At 30.1% G+C, this 21,904-nt stretch overlaps 1 protein-coding gene across 2 annotated transcripts in view; it reads right to left on the bottom strand.

The window, feature by feature from the left end:
- Positions 1-468: 468 nt before the first annotated feature.
- Positions 469-21,904, bottom strand: part of LOC119609876 (ski oncogene-like) — a 120,991-nt gene continuing 99,555 nt past the window's right edge. Inside the window, exon 3 of one of the 2 annotated variants that reach the window (XM_037964885.1) lies at positions 469-1,697. In XM_037964885.1, the coding sequence (XP_037820813.1) occupies positions 1,665-1,697 (33 nt within the window). In that variant the 3' untranslated portion in view covers positions 469-1,664. Of the gene's footprint in view, positions 1,698-16,419; positions 16,773-21,904 lie in introns of those variants that run through there. The other variant, XM_037964887.1, reaches the window with a different exon arrangement.

The following is a 21,904-nucleotide window of genomic DNA, read 5'->3' as shown; positions in this document are numbered from 1 at the left end:
ACTTTATACTTTATACTTTATACTTTATACTTTATACTTTATACTTTATACTTTATACTTTATACTTTATACTTTATACTTTATACTTTATACTTTATACTTTATACTTTATACTTTATACTTTATACTTTATACTTATATACTTTATACTTTATACTTATACTTTATACTTATACTTTATACTTTATACTTTATACTTTATACTTTATACTTTATACTTTATACTTTATACTTTATACTTTATACTTTATACTTTATACTTTATACTTTATACTTTATACTTTATACTTTATACTTAATACTTTATACTTTATCTCGGCCCTAAATAGGTCACAAGTTATTGACTTAATACTTTTAAATCGATCATATTACAGGAATTTTATTTTCCTTTAAATTTGGAATGTTTTTCTCCTTTATAGCTGCCATTCATTTCCAGACTTATGAAAGACGCCAATGAAATCCCTTTCCTTATGTTTTGCTGTTTGCTTTTCGTCCTTTTTTGTCTTCCTTTTATTTTATACTTTTTGCTATCAAGATTACATGATATGATTTTATTGATTTTCTTGCTATTCATCGTCGTTTTGGTTCTCATACAAAATATTTTTATTATTTCAATTCAATTCTAGGGACGAAGGATAAAGAGATATATGAATGGATGAATTGATGGGAAGTAGCAAAACATAATGGTTGAATGGACAAATAAATAAACAACCCAATAGACCAGCCAAGGCAACCAGCATCCCACCCGATTGCTATATGACTGTCAGTCGTTTTTCACAATGAATAGAGGAGTAGAATGAATGAATTTTTTTTTTTATACATCACATCAACTTAACTGACAGCCAGTGTCTGTCAGTTTTAGTTGTGCAAATAATCAACAAATAAGGCTGGACTCAGCTGTTCTTCTTGTTATGTAAGGGGGTTTCACATTACCAGGATTTAGAGAACAAAAAAGTTTTCTATACAAGTTAAGCTAACTGAATGACTGACTTTGGCGATTTTCGTGACTGACAGTTGTCTCTACTATTGCTATTTGGCTTATGGTCCTGCACTCTCTCATTTTGTTAGAGGGAGTTTTTGTAGGAATTTCTTAAGAAAAAATGTTATTTACTTTAGATTTTATCCATTTCTTTTGCTTTTGTCATATGAAAAAAACGAAAAAAAAAAGAAATATTTAATAGTTAAGTTGATAATTTCATCATTATACTCCATTTGAAGTAAAAGAAGTTTCTTTTTTTTAAGATATCATATGTAGTAAGAAGTGGCAAAATTTTATAGTTATCAGCATGAAATCCCTGGTGTTTGTGTTACTTTTTATTTCTTTTTTTCTTCCAAATATCAACACGACTGTCAACAACACTGTCACATCACATCAACGATTTGAATTTTTATTTTCGAATACAACAGAGAGAGAGTATTTTGGCTTTTAAAAATGATTTGCATATAGAATATTTAAACTTAGCAGCATATTTGAAGTCCCATTGGATTTTTAAAACAAGTTTTGCATCAGTTTGTGGTTTATAAAAAAACTTAAATTCTAAATTTTTATTAAAATATATTTAAGTTGAGGATTTAGCCCTAAAATAATATTTATTGTTATAAAATCTATAAAATTTTTCATAATCTATAAAATTTTTCATACTATTATAAAACTTACAAAACAATTATATAATTAGATCGGAAACCCAAGTACATACCTGCAATGAAAGAAAGAAAAAAACGTAAATTTAAATATTTTAACAACATTAATATTTTAAAATTTTTCAAAATAAATCTAAAGTAAAGAAATCTTTTAAAGTTCTACATAATCTATACAATTATCATAACAAAACTTATAGTAACAAAGTACCAATCCTTTAAAATCTACCTTTTCCCCAAAAGTCTTAAATCTAAAAGAAAAATTCTTTTAAAGTTTCCAATTTTTGTCTCACGAATTTTCCTCACTATGTATGTATGTGGCATATCTTAACATTATGTTTTTGTTGCTGTTCCTTATTATTGTGCTCGCGTTGCACTTAAACAAAGATTTATGTGGCAAGGCAGGCAGCCATTAATTTTCATTAAATTCTTTGAAAATTTCTTGTTCATCTTGTGTTTTTTCTGATTTCTTTAGTTTGTTTTACGCGAGATTTTAAGCTACAAAGTTTTTCTTACAGTTGTTTTATTGTCAGACGTAAGGATTTTAATGTTTACTTTTTTCTTTTCTTCGAAAAAGTTGGACAATTTGGGTTGATTTCACTTTCCTTAGGGGGAAAAAAGGAAATTGCAAGAAAATAAGTTACTTGCACTAAAAATTTCATAACTTTAGTTGCTCTTATATAAGAAATTTATTGATAAATTTACTACTTTTAGAACTAAACTAGAAATGAACTAGAATAGGATAATAACAGAAGTAGAACAGAACTGAACTAGAACTAAAATAGCACTAAACTAGCAATGAATTAGAAAGAAACTGGAACAGAACAGAACTAAGAACTAGAACAGAACTAGAACAGAACTAGAACAGAACTAGAACAGAACTAGAACAGAACTAGAACAGAACTAGAACAGAACTAGAACAGAACTAGACTAGAACAGAACTAGAACTAGAACAGAACTAGAACATAACTAGAACAGAACTAGAACAGAACTAGAACAGAACTAGAACAGACGAACTAGAACTAGAACAGAACTAGCACGAACTAGAACAGAACTAGAACAGAACTAGAACGAACTAGAACAGAATAGAACAGAACTAGAACAGAACTAGAACAGAACTAGAACAGAACTAGAACAGAACTAGAACAGAACTAGAACAGAACAGAACAACTAGAACAGAACTAGACAGAACTAGAACAGAACTAGAACAGAAACTAGAACAGACTAGAACAGACCTAGAACAGAACTAGAACAGAACTAGAACAGAACTAGAAACAGAACTAGAACAGAACTAGAAACAGAACTAGAACAGAAACTAGAAACAGAACTAGAACAGAACTAGAACAGAACTAGAACAGAACTAGAACAGAACTAGAACAGAACTAGAACAGAACTAGAATAGAAACTAGAACAGAACTAGAACAGAACTAGAACAGAACTAGAACAGAACTAGAACAGAACTAGAACAGAACTAGAACAGAACTAGAACAGAACTAGAACAGAACTAGAACAGAACTAGAACAGAACTAGAACAGAACTAGAACAGAACTAGAACAGAACTAGAACAGAACTAGAACAGAACTAGAACAGAACTAGAACAGAAACTAGAACAGAACTAGAACAGAACTAGAACAGAACTAGAACAGAACTAGAACAAACTAGAACAGAACTAGAACAGAACTAGAACAGAACTAGAACAGAACAGAACTAGAACAGAACAGAACTAGAACAGAACTAGAACAGAACTAGAACAGAACTAGAACAAACACTAACAGAACTAGAACAGAACTAGAACAGAAGTAGAACAGAACTAGAACAGAACTAGAACAGAACTAGAACAGAACTAGAACAGAACTAGAACAGAACTAGAACAGAACTAGAACAGAACTAGAACAGAACTAGAACAGAACTAGAACAGAACTAGAACTAGAACAGATAGAACTGAACTAGAACTGAACTAGAACTGAACTAGAACTGAACTAGAACTGAACTAGAACTGAACTAGAACTGAACTAGAACTGAACTAGAACTGAACTAGAACTGAACTAGAACTGAACTAGAACTGAACTAGAACTGAACTAGAACTGAACTAGAACTGAACTAGAACTGAACTAGAACTGAACTAGAACTGAACTAGAACTGAACTAGAACTGAACTAGAACTGAACTAGAACTGAAATAGAACTGAACTAGAACTGAACTAGAACTTAACTAGAACTGAACTAGAACTGAACTAGAACTGAACTAGAACTGAACTAGAACTGAACTAGAACTGAACTGGAACTGAACTAGAACTTCAGAAAAATTGTCCATAATTTTCTTTAAATTCTTATTTTTAAATTAAATAACTAATAAAAATTTCCCTTAAATTTAGTTATTTACGACCCTCTTTATATTAAGTAGATGTGTGTTGGTACGTTGCTCATACACACACGCATTATCATCAACACATCTTGCCATTAGCAACCATAAAACTATCGCCTAAATTGGCGACATATTGTCGTCGCCATTTTGACGCTTCAATTGTGTCGCCAGGCTACAAAAAGCAACACAACAACAACAAAAAAACAAAAAAATAATGAATTAAACCCAGCAAAAATCATATAAACTTTTTAAAACTATAGGAAACAACAACATATACAGCAGCAACAATGAACATAACAACAACGACAGTGAGAAAAGAACTAACAGGACAATAATTGTTGTTTACAGCAAAGAGGAAGAAAATTACTTAAAACAACTAAAATTAAGGAATAAAATTTATTAACAAAATAAGAAATTTCTCAGATTTCTCTCTCTCTTTTTCATACAAACAATAACAAGCCGGTTGGTTGGTTTTTGATTTTAGGCTGCCAGAGAAAGTAATTTAGTGCGTGTTTTAATTTTTTTTTTCGTAGTGGGGCAACACCACACATATAGTATAATAAAATGGCAACATTATTTTTGTTGTTATTTTCTATTTAAATATTTTATATTTTCCTATTTGTATGTTAGTTTGTTGAATTAGAGAAGACTGTTTTGTTTGTATATACCACTCCGTCCGTCTGTCTATTTGTGGACTTTTTTCTTTTTTGTTGGCGGAAAAACTGCCGCCTGCCAAATGTGAAAACAGAACTGCGTTTTCCTTTTATTTTTATGTTTTTTTCGGCTTTTGTTGTTTTTGCCAATTTTAGTTGTTATTTCAAATGTAAATTTATTGTGTTAATTTATTATGTGACACAAGAATTATTGCTGTCTTGTGTATTTTTAATTATAGAGAGTAAAAGCAAACGAGATGCGAATAAAATTATTGTAATGGCCAAAAACTAAAAGGGGAAAATTACAAAAAAAAAGTATATATATTTTGAGGAAAAATTATAGAGAAAAATTATGATATGTTAAGAATTATTCAATTAAAAAACATGATTTGTAGGATTTTTAATAAAATTATTAATAATATTCATTAAATTAAATCAATATTTTTTTTGTTATTATAAATAATCTGGTAACACTTCATTATATCATTTGCACTAAAAATAAATTTCCAATTAATTTTTCAAATAAATTTCAAACAATTATTAAACATTTGCTGGCACGTTTTTCGTGTGGAAAGCGTGAAATAAAACTAAAATCAACATGTGCAAAAAAAAGATTTATCTCCATAAATTATACGTTTAGAACCTGTCATTTTAAAAGTCAATCAACTTCATTTGTTTATTTATTATTAATTTGATTTTCGCTTTTTTTCTCTGCACAAATCCCACAAGACTTTGAAATGTTTAAACTAAAATGAAAAATTAAAAAACCATCTGGTCATTCAGGCCAGACGATTGTATAGACAAACAGACAGACAACTTTTGAATTAAATTTTTTTTTGCAAAATAAATTTTAATTATAAACAAAAAAATTCTATTAAATATACGTTTATTTCTACTCTATAAAATAAATATTGTTTAATGATTAACAAAAAAAAAATGTAATTGTAGTTTTTGTAAACAACCCACATAATAAAATATTTTTTATTTGGTAGTAAAAAACATCTCCAGACAATGACTTTTGTTTAAGAAAATTTGGCCATTGCGGAACTTTTTTAAATGTTAACAAAAAAAAAATTAATAAAGTCAAAATTATACGTATAGATGTTAGCAATTTAAGAACTAACTCGACTTTCCTATTTAAAAAATTCAGAATCTGACCTTAAAAGAAAATTGTGAGCATAAGAAACATTATTTAAAATTTTTATAAAAGCGAAACTATGAAAATTTTTAAATATTACTTACTGCTACTACTGCCTTTGCACCTACAGTTAGCCATCAAATCAGCAATCAGTCAAAATAAATAAAAAGTAAAAAAAAAGAAAGTCTTCATTGTTTGTCTTTTACAGTGCAAATTAAAACAACCTATTGATGCCTGAAGTACGCTCACATTATGCAAATATTGTATAATCGTTAATAATTTTCTAACAGAAAATATTAACTAATAAAGGAAACTTTTAAAGCGGTTTATTATATTATTTTACTATTATTGGAGGATTCTAAGTAGAATAAACTCGAACTAGAACTCAACTAGAACATAATGAGAACTGTACGAGAACGAACTATAACATAACTAGAACAGAACTAGAACAGAACTAGACTGAACTATAACTGAACTAGAACTGAACTAGAACTGAACTAGAATAGAACTAGAACTGAACTAGAACTGAACTAGAACTGAACTAGAACTGAACTAGAACTGAACTAGAACTGAACTAGAACTGAACTAGAACTGAACTAGACTGAACTAGAACTGAACTATAACTGAACTAGAACTGAACCAGAACTGAACTAGAAATGAACTAGACTGAAACCAGAACGAACTATAACTAAAACTAGAACTGAACTAGAACTGAACTAGACACTAGAACTACTGAACTAGAACTGAACTAGAACTGAACTAGAACTGAACTAGAACTGAACTAGAACTGAACTAGAACTGAACTAGAACTGAACTAGAACTGAACTAGAACTGAACTAGAACTGAACTAGAACTGAACTAGAACTGAACTAGAACTGAACTATGAAGAACTGAACTAGAACTGAACTAGAACTGAACTAGAACTGAACTAGAACTGAACTAGAACTGAACTAGAACTGAACTAGAACTGTTACTAGAACTGAACTAGAACTGAACCAGAACTAAAACTGAAGTAATAAGCAAAATGCAGTTATAAGCAGGACAAATATGTACTTTGCAATAAAAAAAACAACAACCATCAGAATAGTCACCCTTACCACAATAATTTGTCACTCACATTACAAAATAGTGACTTCCACTTAAGAACAACAAAACCATAATTTATGTGTTTGTTTTCTAGTCAAACAAGGAATTTCGTTGAAGAAACAGTGAAAAAAAATACTCACTACTAGAAAAATCCAAATGTACTTCGAGTACATTTCGCTATATTTTGACTAGATAATTAATGGCTTTTTGTGAATTTTGTTTTAAAGTTTTTACACGACATTTTTTCTCTCTCGCATTACACATAAAAATCACATCACACTTTACAGAGGCCCAGAAATTAAATGGACAAAGAGTGGTTAAGGAATTAAGAAAATGTAAGGAAAAGGAGTGCAACAAGAAACAATTACTTAAAACCCGGTGATTAATTTGATTTAATATGTCTGGTCGTTGGGTTACTTAAGAAATGCAATGACTTAAGGTGAATTTATTACATATGCCTGACAGTCAGTTTGTCAGTCATTCAACTTAGGGAATTGCAAGATATTTAAAAAAAATAATCTAAATTTTTTTAAGAATAAGTATATGCTGGCAAATATAAGGAAATTTATTTAGATTTAGCTTTAAAATGTTTTGTAGAGAATATTTCGCATTAAATTTGCTTTAAGGGGAAAGGGAGTTGTTAAGAAATGTTAAGGTTTAAAGTAGCCAAATATGATTGCGAATATAAGATCCATATTTCAAACCTGTATGCTGTATATTTTATAAGATATTGAAATATTAAAAAATTTGTTCAAGGGTGCGTATGAGTAATATTAATTTGTAATGTTTTACTAAATTCTTTATAATTTAAACAACTTTTAATGTTTTTTCACAAAAAGTATGTCAAATGAAAGTTAATATAGTAGACTTTAAATCCTCAGCTAAATTAAAGTTTTTGTTAATTTAAAACTAAAGTATTTTTTAATTAAACTATAAATTTAAAATTTGTTGCTCTAAATTAAGTATAAAAAACACACTTTCCCAAAAAGTTTTAAAATTTATTTCAACAAATAAATTACAATTGTAACCACAAAATAGGAAATAAACTCATGGAACTATGTTTAAATCATGTAGTACTAGCAACAACTCAAAATGCAAAACGAATGCACATGTTAAAGTAAATGCAATTGTCTATTTTTGGTTAAAACATTTAACGGCAATTTATCATGGTATTTAGTACTTAACAGCTGTTCATGTCTAGAATACCAAATGATGATTGCGAAAATTTTTTTGAAAATGCATAGTAAACTGCTAAAATTTAGTAGTAGAGGTACTAAATTATGGTCATATATAAGAGTAGAGAAATAAGTCACATACGTATTTTCGAAATGAACTTTGTATTACGGTGATGTGCCTGATAAATTCGTAACACAACAACGTTTATGTAAATCTATTAGTTTTCAAAGATTTGGGACACACATTGTAAGTTAAGCAAAATAATAGACCTGTCACTGAAATTTTATTTCAAACTAACAGATATAATATTGAGGGAGGGGATTTACTACCCGGCAGGTCTAAATGAATATTAACACACACACACATATGTATATGAAACTCGTCTTATTGGCAAATTATTTATGAGGCATGTCAATTGGGCGCATTAAATATTTGTTTGCAGTTTTTATTTTTTTGCATTATAAATATCATGGCGAATAACCAGCAAAATGTTGTCATCATCGCCATGAGCAGCAGCAGCAGGCAGTATAAAAAAAATTGTCATTTAAAAACTGCCAAAAAAGACGTGTCAAAAATATGCACAGTGTAACAGAACGGTAAAATATTTCTTCAGAAAATGTAACTTAATGGTAAATTTTTAAACCTCAACTCAAAACCTTTTTCTTCAGAATTCAGAAGAAAAGGTATTCAGTTCAGAATTCGTTTAATAAGCAAAAAAACTAGTCAAATTATTTACAATGATGCGTATGATTAATAAGGACCAAATTAATAAAAAATATATTTCATACGCACTGAAGAACGAACAATTTTATAAAAATATTTGATTTTCGCAGAAATTTTGAATTTTTAGCCCGGATCTAGTTCTAGTTCAGTTCTAGTTCGGTTCTAGTTCAGTTCTAGTTCAGTTCTAGTTCAGTTCTAGTTCAGTTCTAGTTCAGTTCTAGTTCAGTTCTAGTTCAGTTCTAGTTCAGTTCTAGTTCAGTTCTAGTTCAGTTCTAGTTCAGTTCTAGTTCAGTTCTAGTTCAGTTCTAGTTCAGTTCTAGTTCAGTTCTAGTTCAGTTCTAGTTCAGTTCTAGTTCAGTTCTAGTTCAGTTCTAGTTCAGTTCTAGTCAGTTCTAGTTCAGTTCTAGTTCAGTTCTAGTTCAGTTCTAGTTCAGTTCTAGTTCAGTTCTAGTTCAGTTCTAGTTCAGTTCTAGTTCAGTTCTAGTTCAGTTCTAGTTCAGTTCTAGTTCAGTTCTAGTTCAGTTCTAGTTCAGTTCTAGTTCAGTTCTAGTTCAGTTCTAGTTCAGTTCTAGTTCAGTTCTAGTTCAGTTCTAGTTCAGTTCTAGTTCAGTTCTAGTTCAGTTCTAGTTCAGTTCTAGTTCAGTTCTAGTTCAGTTCTAGTTCAGTTCTAGTTCAGTTCTAGTTCAGTTCTAGTTCAGTTCTAGTTCAGTTCTAGTTCAGTTCTAGTTCAGTTCTAGTTCAGTTCTAGTTCAGTTCTAGTTCAGTTCTAGTTCAGTTCTAGTTCAGTTCTAGTCAGTTCTAGTTCAGTTCTAGTTCAGTTCTAGTTCAGTTCTAGTTCAGTTCTAGTTCAGTTTCTAGTTCAGTTCTAGTTCAGTTCTAGTTCAGTTCTAGTTCAGTTCTAGTTCAGTTCTAGTTCAGTTCTAGTTCAGTTCTAGTTCAGTTCTAGTTCAGTTCTAGTTCAGTCTAGTCAGTTACTAGTTCAGTCTAGTTCAGTTCTAGTTCACGTTCTAGTTCAGTTTCAGTTCAGTCTAGTTAAGTTCTAGTTCAGTTCTTAGTTCAGTTCTAGTTCAGTTCTAGTTCAGTTCTAGTCAGTTCTAGTTCAGTTCTAGTTCAGTTCTAGTTCAGTTCTAGTTCACTTCTAGTTTCTAGTTCTAGTTCTAGTTCAGTTCTTAGTTCAGTTCTAGTCAGTTCTAGTTCAGTTCTAGTTCAGTTCTTGCAGTTCTAGTTCAGTTCTAGTTCAGTTCTAGTTCAGTTCTAGTTCAGTTCTAGTTCAGTTCTAGTTCAGTTCTAGTTCAGTTCTAGTTCAGTTCTAGTTCAGTTCTAGTTCAGTTCAGTTCACTTCTAGTTCATTCTAGTTATTCTAGTTCAGTTCTAGTTCAGTTCTAGTTCAGTTCTAGTTCATTCTAGTTCAGTCAGTTCTAGTTCAGTTCTAGTTCAGTTCAGTTCAGTTCTAGTTCAGTTCTAGTTCAGTTCTAGTTCAGTTCTAGTTCAGTTCTAGTTCAGTTCTAGTTCAGTTCTAGTTCAGTTCTAGTTCAGTTCTAGTTCAGTTCTAGTTCAGTTCTACTTCAGTTCTAGTTCAGTTCTAGTTCAGTTCTAGTTCAGTTCTAGTTCAGTTCTAGTTCAGTTCTAGTTCAGTTCTAGTTCAGTTCTAGTTCAGTTCTAGTTCAGTTCTAGTTCAGTTCTAGTTCAGTTCTAGTTCAGTTCTAGTTCAGTTCTTCTAGTTCAGTTTCGTCAGTTCTAGTCAGTTCTAGTTTCAGTTCTAGTTTCAGTTGGTAGTTCACTTCTAGTTCACGTTCTATTTCACGTTCTAGTTTCATTTCTAGTTCAGCTTCTAGTTCACTTTCTAGTTCAGTTGTAGTGTCAGCTTCTAGTTCAGCTTTCTAGTTTCACAGTTCTAGTTCAGTTCTAGTTCAGCTTTTCAGTTCAGCTTCTAGTTCTTCTAGTTCACTTAGTTCAGTTCTAGTTTCAGTTCTAGTTCAGGGTTTTTCTAAGTTCACTTCTAAGTTCACGTTCTAGTTCAGCTTCTAGTTTCAAGTTCTAGTTCAATTTCTAGTTCAGTTTAGTTTCAGTTCTAGTTCACTTCTAGTTCCAGTTCAGTTCTAGTTCAAGTTCTAGTTCAGTTTCCTAGTTCAATTCCGTTCCAGTTCAGTTCCTAGTTACGATTTTATGTTCAGTTCTAGTTCAGTTCTAGTTTCAGTTCTAGTTTCAGTTCTAGTTCGTTCTAGATTCAGTTCCTAGTTCAGTTCTAGTTTTCAGTTCTAGGTCAGTTCTAGCTTTCAGTTCTAGTTCAGACTTCTAGTTCAGTTCTAGTTTCAGTTCACTAGTTCAGTTCTAGTTCAAGTTCTAGTTCAGTTCTAGTTCAGTTCTAGTTCAGTTCTAGTTCAGTTCTAGTTCAGTTCTAGTTCAGTTCTAGTTCAGTTCTAGTTCAGTTCTAGTTCAGTTCTAGTTCAGTTCTAGTTCAGTTCTAGTTCAGTTCTAGTTCAGTTGTAGTTCACTTCTAGTTCACTTCTATTTCACTTCTAGTTCATTTCTAGTTCACTTCTAGTTCACTTCTAGTTCAGTTCTAGTTCAATTCCACGTCAAATTGGAAATTTTTGGTGAAATTTTTAATTCATCGTAAAATTTGATTTTTAGTCAAGTTTGAATTTTGAAATTGCAATGAAATTTTGAATTTTCAGAGTAATTTTAATTCGCGGTGAAACTTTGGTATCCAGTCAAATAATTTCGTTACACTGTAACCAAAAATACTTTTACTGCTTGAATATTTTTCTATGTCATTCGCTCAGACTATTTGTGAAAAGAAACTGCAATGGATTTTTTTTGTTTTTTTTTTTTTTTTTTTTTTTTTTTGAGTTTATTGATTTGACCATGATGCCATTCATGCTTAAATAGCGAATGCATGCCCAAACCATAATTTAAACTGTTAAACACAAAAACAACTATAGTTCATATTATAAAAGAGTATGCAGCAAGTAAATACTCATATACACATGTATTTTTAGTTGCATTTTTTTTGTAGCGTCAACATGAGCTTAAGTATTTAAAGTATGTGTGATAATGTTATGCGAATATTTATGGAAAATAAAAAGTAACCGGTAGTTTTTGAAGTTAGATTCACTTTCAATAAAATAAATCCAATTTAAGCTCTTTTTAATTTAAAGGATTTTAATGGATTTGTTATGTATAAGGGACTATTGATTATTTAGAATTTAGTGGCCACATCATTGTCCCTTAGTAATCTAAAGTGTAGTCAGATTCAATTTTTACAGTTTTCTCTTTTCTAATGGTAGTGTATTTTTGTACACTTTAAAATAGGTTTGAATTGATTACTTTATGCTTCCTAGGTAATCGGACATGTAGTCAATTGTCACTTTAGTAACTCTAAGTAATCTAAAGGGTAGTCATTCGAATTTTTTATCTTGGAAAGTATTTCTTTCAATCTACTGTCTAGAGAACAGTCTTCTCAGAACTGCCCGACTTGGAATAGAAGTATAAGTGTTCTTTTAGACATGTGTGTGTTTTGTGTGTTAATGCAAAAAATATGCATAAAAATATGCAAAATATTGGCAAATTACAATATTTACAATTTGATTTATATGATGAAATACAACAAAATGCAAATGTTACTGAAAAAATAAATAATAAAATTTTAAATTTTATTTAAACACTCACACACATGCCAAAGTCCGAGGTATTTAATAAAAGACATTGTGATGACAAGAAAATTTAAGAAATATAAAAGACTTAAAACTTTTATATTCCAAAGGAAATGATCAGCTATCAACATCATTCAAATTTGGCCCTAGAGAGAAGCGAGAGGAGGTATAAATTTGGTTCATGTAAAATCATTCAATAAGATCTAGTATATTTTCATGATTATCAAAAGATTTAACTCTTTTAAACTTCTTAATTGTTAGACAATAGTCACTAGTGTTAACAACTTTGAGGCGGTGGTTTTGACAACTGCTTTGACTACTAGATTTGGTTAGTTTTACATTTTTAATTTTATTTTTGCAGCTACTGGTACTGGTTTCTTAAACTTAAATAGAAAATTTAATAGAAAATGTCTAACAAATATTTAAAGGCGTTAATATCAAATCAAATTTTGGTTTTAACCATTTGGCAAGTTGACAGTTAATGTTTTTTTTTTCTCTCTATTCACTACTAACAAAATGACACGCTGTTGGCTGGCTCATGTTGATGATAATGCTAGTGAATGAATAAACATTTTGTAAATTTAAAAATTAAAATAAAATTTTTGCAAAATAACAAATAGAAAAAAAATTTGTTTGCCAAAATACACCAGCACCTCTGCTACACCTTTACTTAAGGTGTTTGTTTAAAAATAAATTCTTAAGTTGCTTAATTTAAAAAATACATAAGATTTTAAATTTTTTTTTAATAAAGATTATATAATGAGCATTTTTTAATACTTTAATCTACCAATTAACAATTTTATCAACAAAAAATTTCTTCATAATACTTGTGTTTTTTTAATGTTTAACTTTTAAAATCATTAAAAAAAATTTCATTTCTTTTTCATAAAATTTTCAAATGACCCAAATTATTATCCTTATAATGATACCAAACAGAAAGTAAAAGAAAAAAACTATACACAACCAGAGAATAAAAACCCAGAACCAGAAACTGCCATAAAAAACACCGTATTGTCAACAGCATAATTTTAGGCAAAGAAAGAAAGAAACCGTCAGACAGACAGATAGACCGAAAGGGAGGCTTAAAAATACCTTAACAAAAAGAGTGTGGGCGGGGTAAGGAACAGGCAGGCAGTTAGCAATAGTTTTTTAATAAATCAGTATAAAAGAAACTTTGTAGCCATATTTCATATACAAATAAAAGACAGAAAACTAGGCCACAAAATGTATGCCAAATTGCAACCCTGATATCAACATGCATTAAAAACATGTTAAAACATATTTACAAGCAAACTTACACACATAAATGTATTTACACACACACACACACACATGTATGTATGAACATATGTATAAGTGTAAACAAGACTTGCATAAACATGCTATCAGATGAGCAAGAGTGAAAAAATAGTAATGTTTGATGACAACTAACATTTTGGCAGACAAGACTACAAGTCGAGAAGAACGACACATTTACTTATAGAAAGATATAACCCCACAATCTTATAAAAAGGTTCCTTGAATTTCTCAATTTCCGACAATATCTAACTAGTTACTGGAAATGGGCCAAAGAAAGAGCTTCAATCTGAAGTCGACAAAAGATTGAAAATTTGTCTATAGAATCGCCAAGTTAGCGATCAATAACAAACTATAGAAAAATACAGTTATCGTCTATAGAATAGCGCAGTCTATAAAATGGTACAGTTATCGATATAGACTATAGACTAGACTATAGACTAGACTATAGACTAGACTATAGACTAGACTATAGACTAGACTATAGATTAGACTATAGACTAGACTAGACTATAGACTAGACTATAGACTAGACTATAGACTAGACTATAGACTAGACTATAGACTAGACTATAGACTAGACTATAGACTAGACTATAGACTAGACTATAGACTAGACTATAGACTAGACTATAGACTAGACTATAGACTAGACTATAGACTAGACTATAGACTAGACTATAGACTAGACTATAGACTAGACTATAGACTAGACTATAGACTAGACTATAGACTAGACTATAGACTAGACTATAGACTAGACTATAGACTAGACTATAGACTAGACTATAGACTAGACTATAGACTAGACTATAGACTAGACTATAGACTAGACTATAGACTAGACTATAGACTAGACTATAGACTAGACTATAGGACTAGACTATAGACTAGACTATAGACTAGACTATAGACTAGACTATAGACTAGACTATAGACTAGACTATAGACTAGACTATAGACTAGACTATAGACTAGACTACAGACTAGACAATGGACTAGACTATAGACTAGACTATAGACTAGACTATAGACTAGACTATAGACTAGACTATAGACTAGACTATAGACTAGACTATAGACTAGACTATAGACTAGACTATAGACTAGACTATAGACTAGACTATAGACTAGACTATAGACTAGACTATAGACTAGACTATAGAACTAGACTACAGACTAGACTATAGACTAGACTATAGACTAGACTATAGACTAGACTATAGACTAGACTATAGACTAGACTATAGACTAGACTATAGACTAGACTATAGACTAGACTATAGACTAGACTATAGACTAGACTATAGACTAGACTATAGACTAGACTATAGACTAGACTATAGACTAGACTATAGACTAGACTATAGACTAGACTATAGACTAGACTATAGACTATAAGACTATAGACTAGACTAGACTAGACTATAGACTAGACTATAGACTAGACTATAGACTAGACTATAGACTAGACTATAGACTAGACTATAGACTAGACTATAGACTAGACTATAGACTAGACTATTAGACTAGACTAATAGACATAGACTAGAACTAGACTATAGACTAGACTATAGACTAGACTATAGACTAGACTATAGACTAGACTATAGACTAGACTGATACTATACTAGACTAGACTAGACTATAGCTAGACTATAGACTAGACTATAGACTAGACTATAGACTAGACTATAGACTAGACTATAGACTAGACTATAGACTAGACTATAGACTAGACTATAGACTAGACTATAGACTATACTCTAGACTAGACTATAGACTAGACTATAGACTAGACTAAGACTAGACTATAGACTAGACTATAGACTAGACTATAGACTAGACTATAGACTAGACTATAGACTAGACTATAGACTAGACTATAGACTATACTATAAACTACACTATAGAATACACACCTATCGACATTATTCTATACGTACTTCTAATCATTGGTACTGTTTAGTCATTAGTCTAGGATGACAGTCATAATTTTAAACAAGATTATCAAGGTATACAAGAAAAAAACACACTTGTGTATACACCACTACACACCACAGGGAGTCATTTACAAATAAATGCACTTGCACAAAGAACCCGACGCTATACATACATAAGTACTAGATACCTACAAAGGACATACATAGTTGCAGTTGTTGTTGGTGTATATGAAAAGTTTATAAACTTTGATGATAAACATAACCCAGATCATATTCAATGCACATCCTAGTTTCTACAGTTGTGTTTCATCATAAGGGTATGTGTGCGTGTGTGTATGATGAATACATTTCTATAGTTTTTGTTTGATAACACTGGAATTAAGTTTTCCATAACTACATAATACCGACAACCACCTCTGCCACCCGCCAACTACTCCTTCACTAGCCAACAGGCCAAACATCACAACATCACAGGTTTTTAAAGCACTCTAGTGGTTAGAGCTGGGATTCGAAATAGAAAAAAAAAAAAACTCAAAATGAAATGAGGTTGATGATTTAGATAATGAATGGGTTTTTAGGCTTTTGTCGTCGTCGTCGTTGTTGTTGTTAAGAAATTTAGCACAAGTACAACATTATCATCTGTACCAGCAGCAACAGCAACAACAGAATTGCACTAAATTTGCAGACAATGGTCATATCAAAACAAATGAAATGATAACATAGAAATACACACACACAGACACATACACATATACTTTCACTTAGTGGAAACAAAATGCAAACCTGTCAGTTTGACGCTGGAGACAAGACATCAGAAAGGCAGTCAGTCAGGCATTAACATGATGCCTGGCAATGAGTTAGACCGACAGGCCCACTGACAGTCATCATCAGGCACAATAAACAAAAGTGAAAACTATAAGTCTCATGCAATCAACTAAACTTTTATGTTCACCAAACACAGTGTGTTAGTAAATAAAAGGGACAAGGTAAAAGATTTATGTTAAATAAGGATGAGAAGATAAAATATATATTTTTAGTAAAAACTTACCCTATCATACTATATCCAAATATATTCAAATTCATAGAGAAACTTCACTTACCTGGAATAAAGGAGAAAATAAATATTTATTAAACAAACATAAATCAATCAAAGGTTTAAAAAAATTGTAGTTCTAAGTAATAGTTTAAGGAATCCACTCCTTTTCTAATGAATAATACATCCTGTTTCTAAAACTTCTTGCAACTACAAATATATTTTGCATAATATTTAAAGAAAAAAAAAACAAATTTTATTTTACCTTCAATTTATGTTTAATGGCCTTGTGTCGTGTCTTGTCATTTGACTTTACTAGAACGAATAAAATTTTAGTCTTGTCTTGTAACATGACAGCTCCTTTCAAAACTAACACATAAAAAGAACATTTTTTATCGAAATTTTATAATATTTTATCAAATCTATATGTGTTCGAAAAAAAGACAAAATAAATATTACAACTTTAGACACTGAAACTGAAAAAAAAAACTTTAATAGTTCAATCACGTTCTCATTATTGTAAATAAAATGTACAAAATTTACACTTAGAGAGAAATATGTCTGGTTTAAGAACTCATTTAGCAAATGGATCGAATTTTCAGAGCTATATGGACTCCAACATTTTTAAAACAATTTATTGAAGTTATCGCTCGATAACTGTGCTATACTATAGGCCAGTTATCGATCGATAACTGTGCTCTACTATAGACCAGTTATCGACCGATAACTGTGCTCTACTGTAGGCCAGTTATCGATCGATAACTGTGCTCTACTATAGACCAGTTATCGACCGATAACTGTGCTCTACTATAGACCAGTTATCGACCGATAACTGTGCTCTACTATAGACCAGTTACCGCTCGATAACTGTGCTCTACTATAGACCAGTTACCGCTCGATAACTGTGCTCTTATAGACCAGTTATCGATCGATAGCTGTGCTCTACAATAGACCAGTTATCGATCCATAACTATGCTCTACTATAGACCAGTTATCGATCGATAACTATGCCCTACTATAGAGTTATCAGTTATCGATCGATAACTGTGCTCTACTATAGAGTTATCAGTTATCGATCGATAACTGTGCTCTACTATAGACCAGTTATCGATCGATAACTGTGCTCTACTATAGACCAGTTATCGATCGATAACTGTGCTCTACTATAGACCAGTTATCGATCGATAACTGTGCTCTACTATAGACCAGTTATCGATCGATAACTGTGCTCTAATATAGGCCAGTTATCGATCGATAATTGTGCTCTATTATAGACCAGTTATCGATAGATAATTGTGCTCTACTATAGACCAGTTATCGATCGATAATTGTGCTCTACTATAGACCAGTTATCGATCGATAACTCTGCTCTACTATAGACTAGTTATCGATCGATAACTTTGCTCTACTATAGACCTGCTATCGATCGATAACTGTGCTCTACTATAGACCAATTGTCGATCGATAACTGTGCTCTACTACAGACCAGTTATCGATCCATAAATGTTATTTGCTATAGACAAATTATAGATCGATAACAGTGCTTTATTGTAGACACGATCGATCGATTCTATACATAAGTTATCGACCGATAACCTATTGTATTCTACAGAAAATATTTCGATGGACAAGTTCTCAAAAAATGGAACTATTCAGAATACTTAATAGATTAATGTTTAAAGTAGAACCCTCACAGTTTTTTTTTTAACTAATAGATCGCAATAGAAAAAATCGCAATACAATGGAGTCATAAACAAAAATATAAAGTAGAAAAAAAATTAACAAAAAAATACAACTAAATAAAAAACCAAAAGACAACAAAGAATAAAAATGTTTTACAAATATATACGAAAACAAAAAAAAAAAAAGATATTTAGAAAAACTGAAATCATAATAATAATGCTGTTGTAGTTGTACAACAACTCGTTGTAAGTCATGTATTTAAAATTGTATCTAAAACGAGTGATTGCTGTCAAGTTTAATGCAAATGCCAGGGTGCAATTCAAACAAAATAGATGACGGCACACAGAGACTCAAACATGAATGAATGAACGAATATCTGCACACTTTTAGAGATGGAAATCCTACCACCACAGCGACATTTGACAATCATACAAAAAGAGTTTTTTTTTGGTATTATTGTTTTGAACCAACCAAACAGCGAGACAATCTGTCAGACAGACAGTCAGTCGGTTATACTGGCGTTTAGACAATCTCATTTTATTTAGTTTAATATTTAAATATTTTGTTTGTTGATGATGATGATGATGATGATGGTTGGGTTCAGCATGAATGTTATGGTTGACTGACTGACTAAATGACTGAGTCAGTCTGTTAGTCTCAGTGCCGCGTTAAGTTTTGAGCCCTGTGTTCGGTCTACTGTGAGCTGAACTGTGTTTTGTGCTGCCACACAGGCGCGTTGGCAATGACAATAAAAATTTATATGTGTATATAATTTTATAGTTTTTTTTTTTTTTTATAAAAAAACATCATGCATTCAACAGCCAAACATTGCAATACATTCGTATTCTGCATTAGAGACTTAAACTTTGAAATATATGTTATTTTTTCTTGTTATTATTGCTGTGTGTGTTTGTTTTTGTTTTAAGCTTAATTTCAAACGAATGAATGATTATTGCCGCAAAAAAGCAGCAACAGAAAAAAACCAGCGCCAAACAAAAACTACCACACGTGTGGCCTTGTACCGCATACATTGAGATCTGAACTGACTGACTTGCATCCACCACTGTATTGTTGCAGTTTAAATTGCAGTTCTTTTTTTTATTTGTTTGCACATTTGCACATTCATACTTACACTCACACTACGGCCTGTATTTAAGTAAAACCTTTGTTTTATCGAGTGGGTGGTTTAAATTATTCTGTTCTGTTCCATCATATTGTTGAACAAAAGCTCAACGAAGATTCTTAAGTTTTTTTTTTTAAATGTGGAATGTTGATAGAGTATAAATACATAAATTAATATTAAAACAATGTGAAAAATTTACCGGTTTGCGTCATAACTGACTTTAAAGTTATCGATAACTTTACTATTCTGTAATGAGCGATAACTTTAAAATTCACAGAAAAGTTATTTATTAATATCATATATAAGAACTGTCCAAGAACTGGTAAAGTTCTATAAAAAACTTATCGATAGCTTCAGTTTTTTTTTTAGATTTTTATCGATAACTTTATTTTTCTATAGAAAAGTTATCGATAACTTTATTTTTCTATAGAAAAGTTATCGATAACTTTAGTTTTCTATAGAAAAGTTATCGATAACTTTAGTTTTCTATAGAAAAGTTATCGATAACTTTAGTTTTCTATAGAAAAGTTATCGATAACTTTAGTTTTCTATAGAAAAGTTATCGATAACTTTAGTTTTCTATAGAAAAGTTATCGATAACTTTAGTTTTCTATAGAAAAGTTATCGATAACTTTAGTTTTCTATAGAAAAGTTATCGATAACTTTAGTTTTCTATAGAAAAGTTATCGATAACTTTAGTTTTCTATAGAAAAGTTATCGATAACTTTAGTTTTCTATAGAAAAGTTATCGATAACTTTAGTTTTCTATAGAAAAAAAATTCTAATTTTTAGTGAAAAATCGAATTTTTAGTAAAAATTCTAATTTTTAGTGGAAAATCGAATTTATAGTAAAAATTCTAATTTTTATTGAAAAATCGAATTTTTAGCAAAAATTCTAATTTTTAGTGAAAAATCGAATTTTTAGCAAAAATTCTAATTTTTAGTAAAAATTATAATTTTTAGTAAAAATCGAATTTTTAGTGAAAATCGAATTTTTAGTAAATTTTTAAAAAGTAATTTTTAGTAAAAATCGAAATTTTTAGTTAGTCAGTAGTTAGTTAGTTAGTTAGTTAGTTAGTTAGTTAGTTAGTAGTTAGTTAGTTAGTTAGTTAGTTAGTTAGTTAGTTAGTTAGTTAGTTAGTAGTAGTTAGTTAGTTAGTTAGTTAGTAGTTAGTAGTTAGTTAGTTAGTTAGTTAGTTAGTTAGTTAGTTAGTTAGTTAGTTAGTTAGTTAGTTAGTTAGTTAGTTAGTTAGTTAGTTAGTTAGTTAGTTAGTTAGTTAGTTAGTTAGTTAGTTAGTTAGTTAGTTAGTTAGTTAGTTAGTTAGTTAGTTAGTTAGTTAGTTAGTTAGTTAGTTAGTTAGTTAGTTAGTAGTTAGTTAGTTAGTAGTTAGTTAGTTAGTTAGTTAGTTAGTAGTTAGTTAGTTAGTTAGTTAGTTAGTTAGTTAGTTAGTTAGTTAGTTAGTTAGTTAGTTAGTTAGTTAGTTAGTTAGTTAGTTAGTAGTTAGTTAGTTAGTTAGTTAGTTAGTTAGTAGTTAGTTAGTTAGTTAGTTAGTTAGTTAGTTAGTTAGTTAGTTAGTTAGTTAGTTAGTTAGTTAGTTAGTTAGTTAGTTAGTTAGTTAGTTAGTAGTTAGTTAGTTAGTTAGTTAGTTAGTTAGTTAGTTAGTTAGTTAGTTAGTTAGTTAGTTTAGTAGTTAGTTAGTTAGTTAGTTAGTAGTTAGTTAGTTAGTTAGTTAGTTAGTTAGTTAGTTAGTTAGTAGTTAGTTAGTTAGTTAGTTAGTTAGTTAGTTAGTTAGTTAGTAGTTAGTTAGTTAGTTAGTTAGTTAGTTAGTTAGTTAGTTAGTTAGTTAGTTAGTTAGTTAGTTAGTTAGTTAGTTAGTTAGTTAGTTAGTTAGTAGTTAGTGTAGTAGTTAGTTAGTTAGTTAGTTAGTTAGTTAGTAGTTAGTTAGTTAGTTAGTTAGTTAGTTAGTTAGTTAGTTAGTTAGTTAGTTAGTTAGTTAGTTAGTTAGTAGTTAGTTAGTTAGTTAGTTAGTTAGTAGTTAGTTAGTTAGTTAGTTAGTTAGTTAGTTAGTAGTTAGTTAGTTAGTTAGTTAGTTAGTTAGTTAGTTAGTTAGTAGTTAGTTAGTTAGTTAGTTAGTTAGTTAGTTAGTAGTTAGTAGTTAGTTAGTTAGTTAGTTAGTTAGTTAGTTAGTTAGTTAGTTAGTTAGTTAGTAGTTAGTTAGTTAGTTAGTTAGTTAGTTAGTTAGTTAGTTAGTTAGTTAGTTAGTTAGTTAGTTAGTTAGTTAGTTAGTAGTTAGTTAGTTAGTTAGTTAGTTAGTTAGTTAGTTAGTTAGTTAGTTAGTTAGTTAGTAGTTAGTTAGTTAGTTAGTTAGTTAGTAGTTAGTTAGTAGTTAGTT

This window comes from Lucilia sericata, unplaced genomic scaffold, assembly GCF_015586225.1.
Source record: "Lucilia sericata isolate MDLA Ls3-8-SP2 unplaced genomic scaffold, ASM1558622v1 Contig001079F_arrow, whole genome shotgun sequence".
In the NCBI taxonomy this organism is placed as follows: domain Eukaryota; kingdom Metazoa; phylum Arthropoda; class Insecta; order Diptera; family Calliphoridae; genus Lucilia; species Lucilia sericata.
This window is presented reverse-complemented; position numbering and strand designations above follow the sequence as displayed.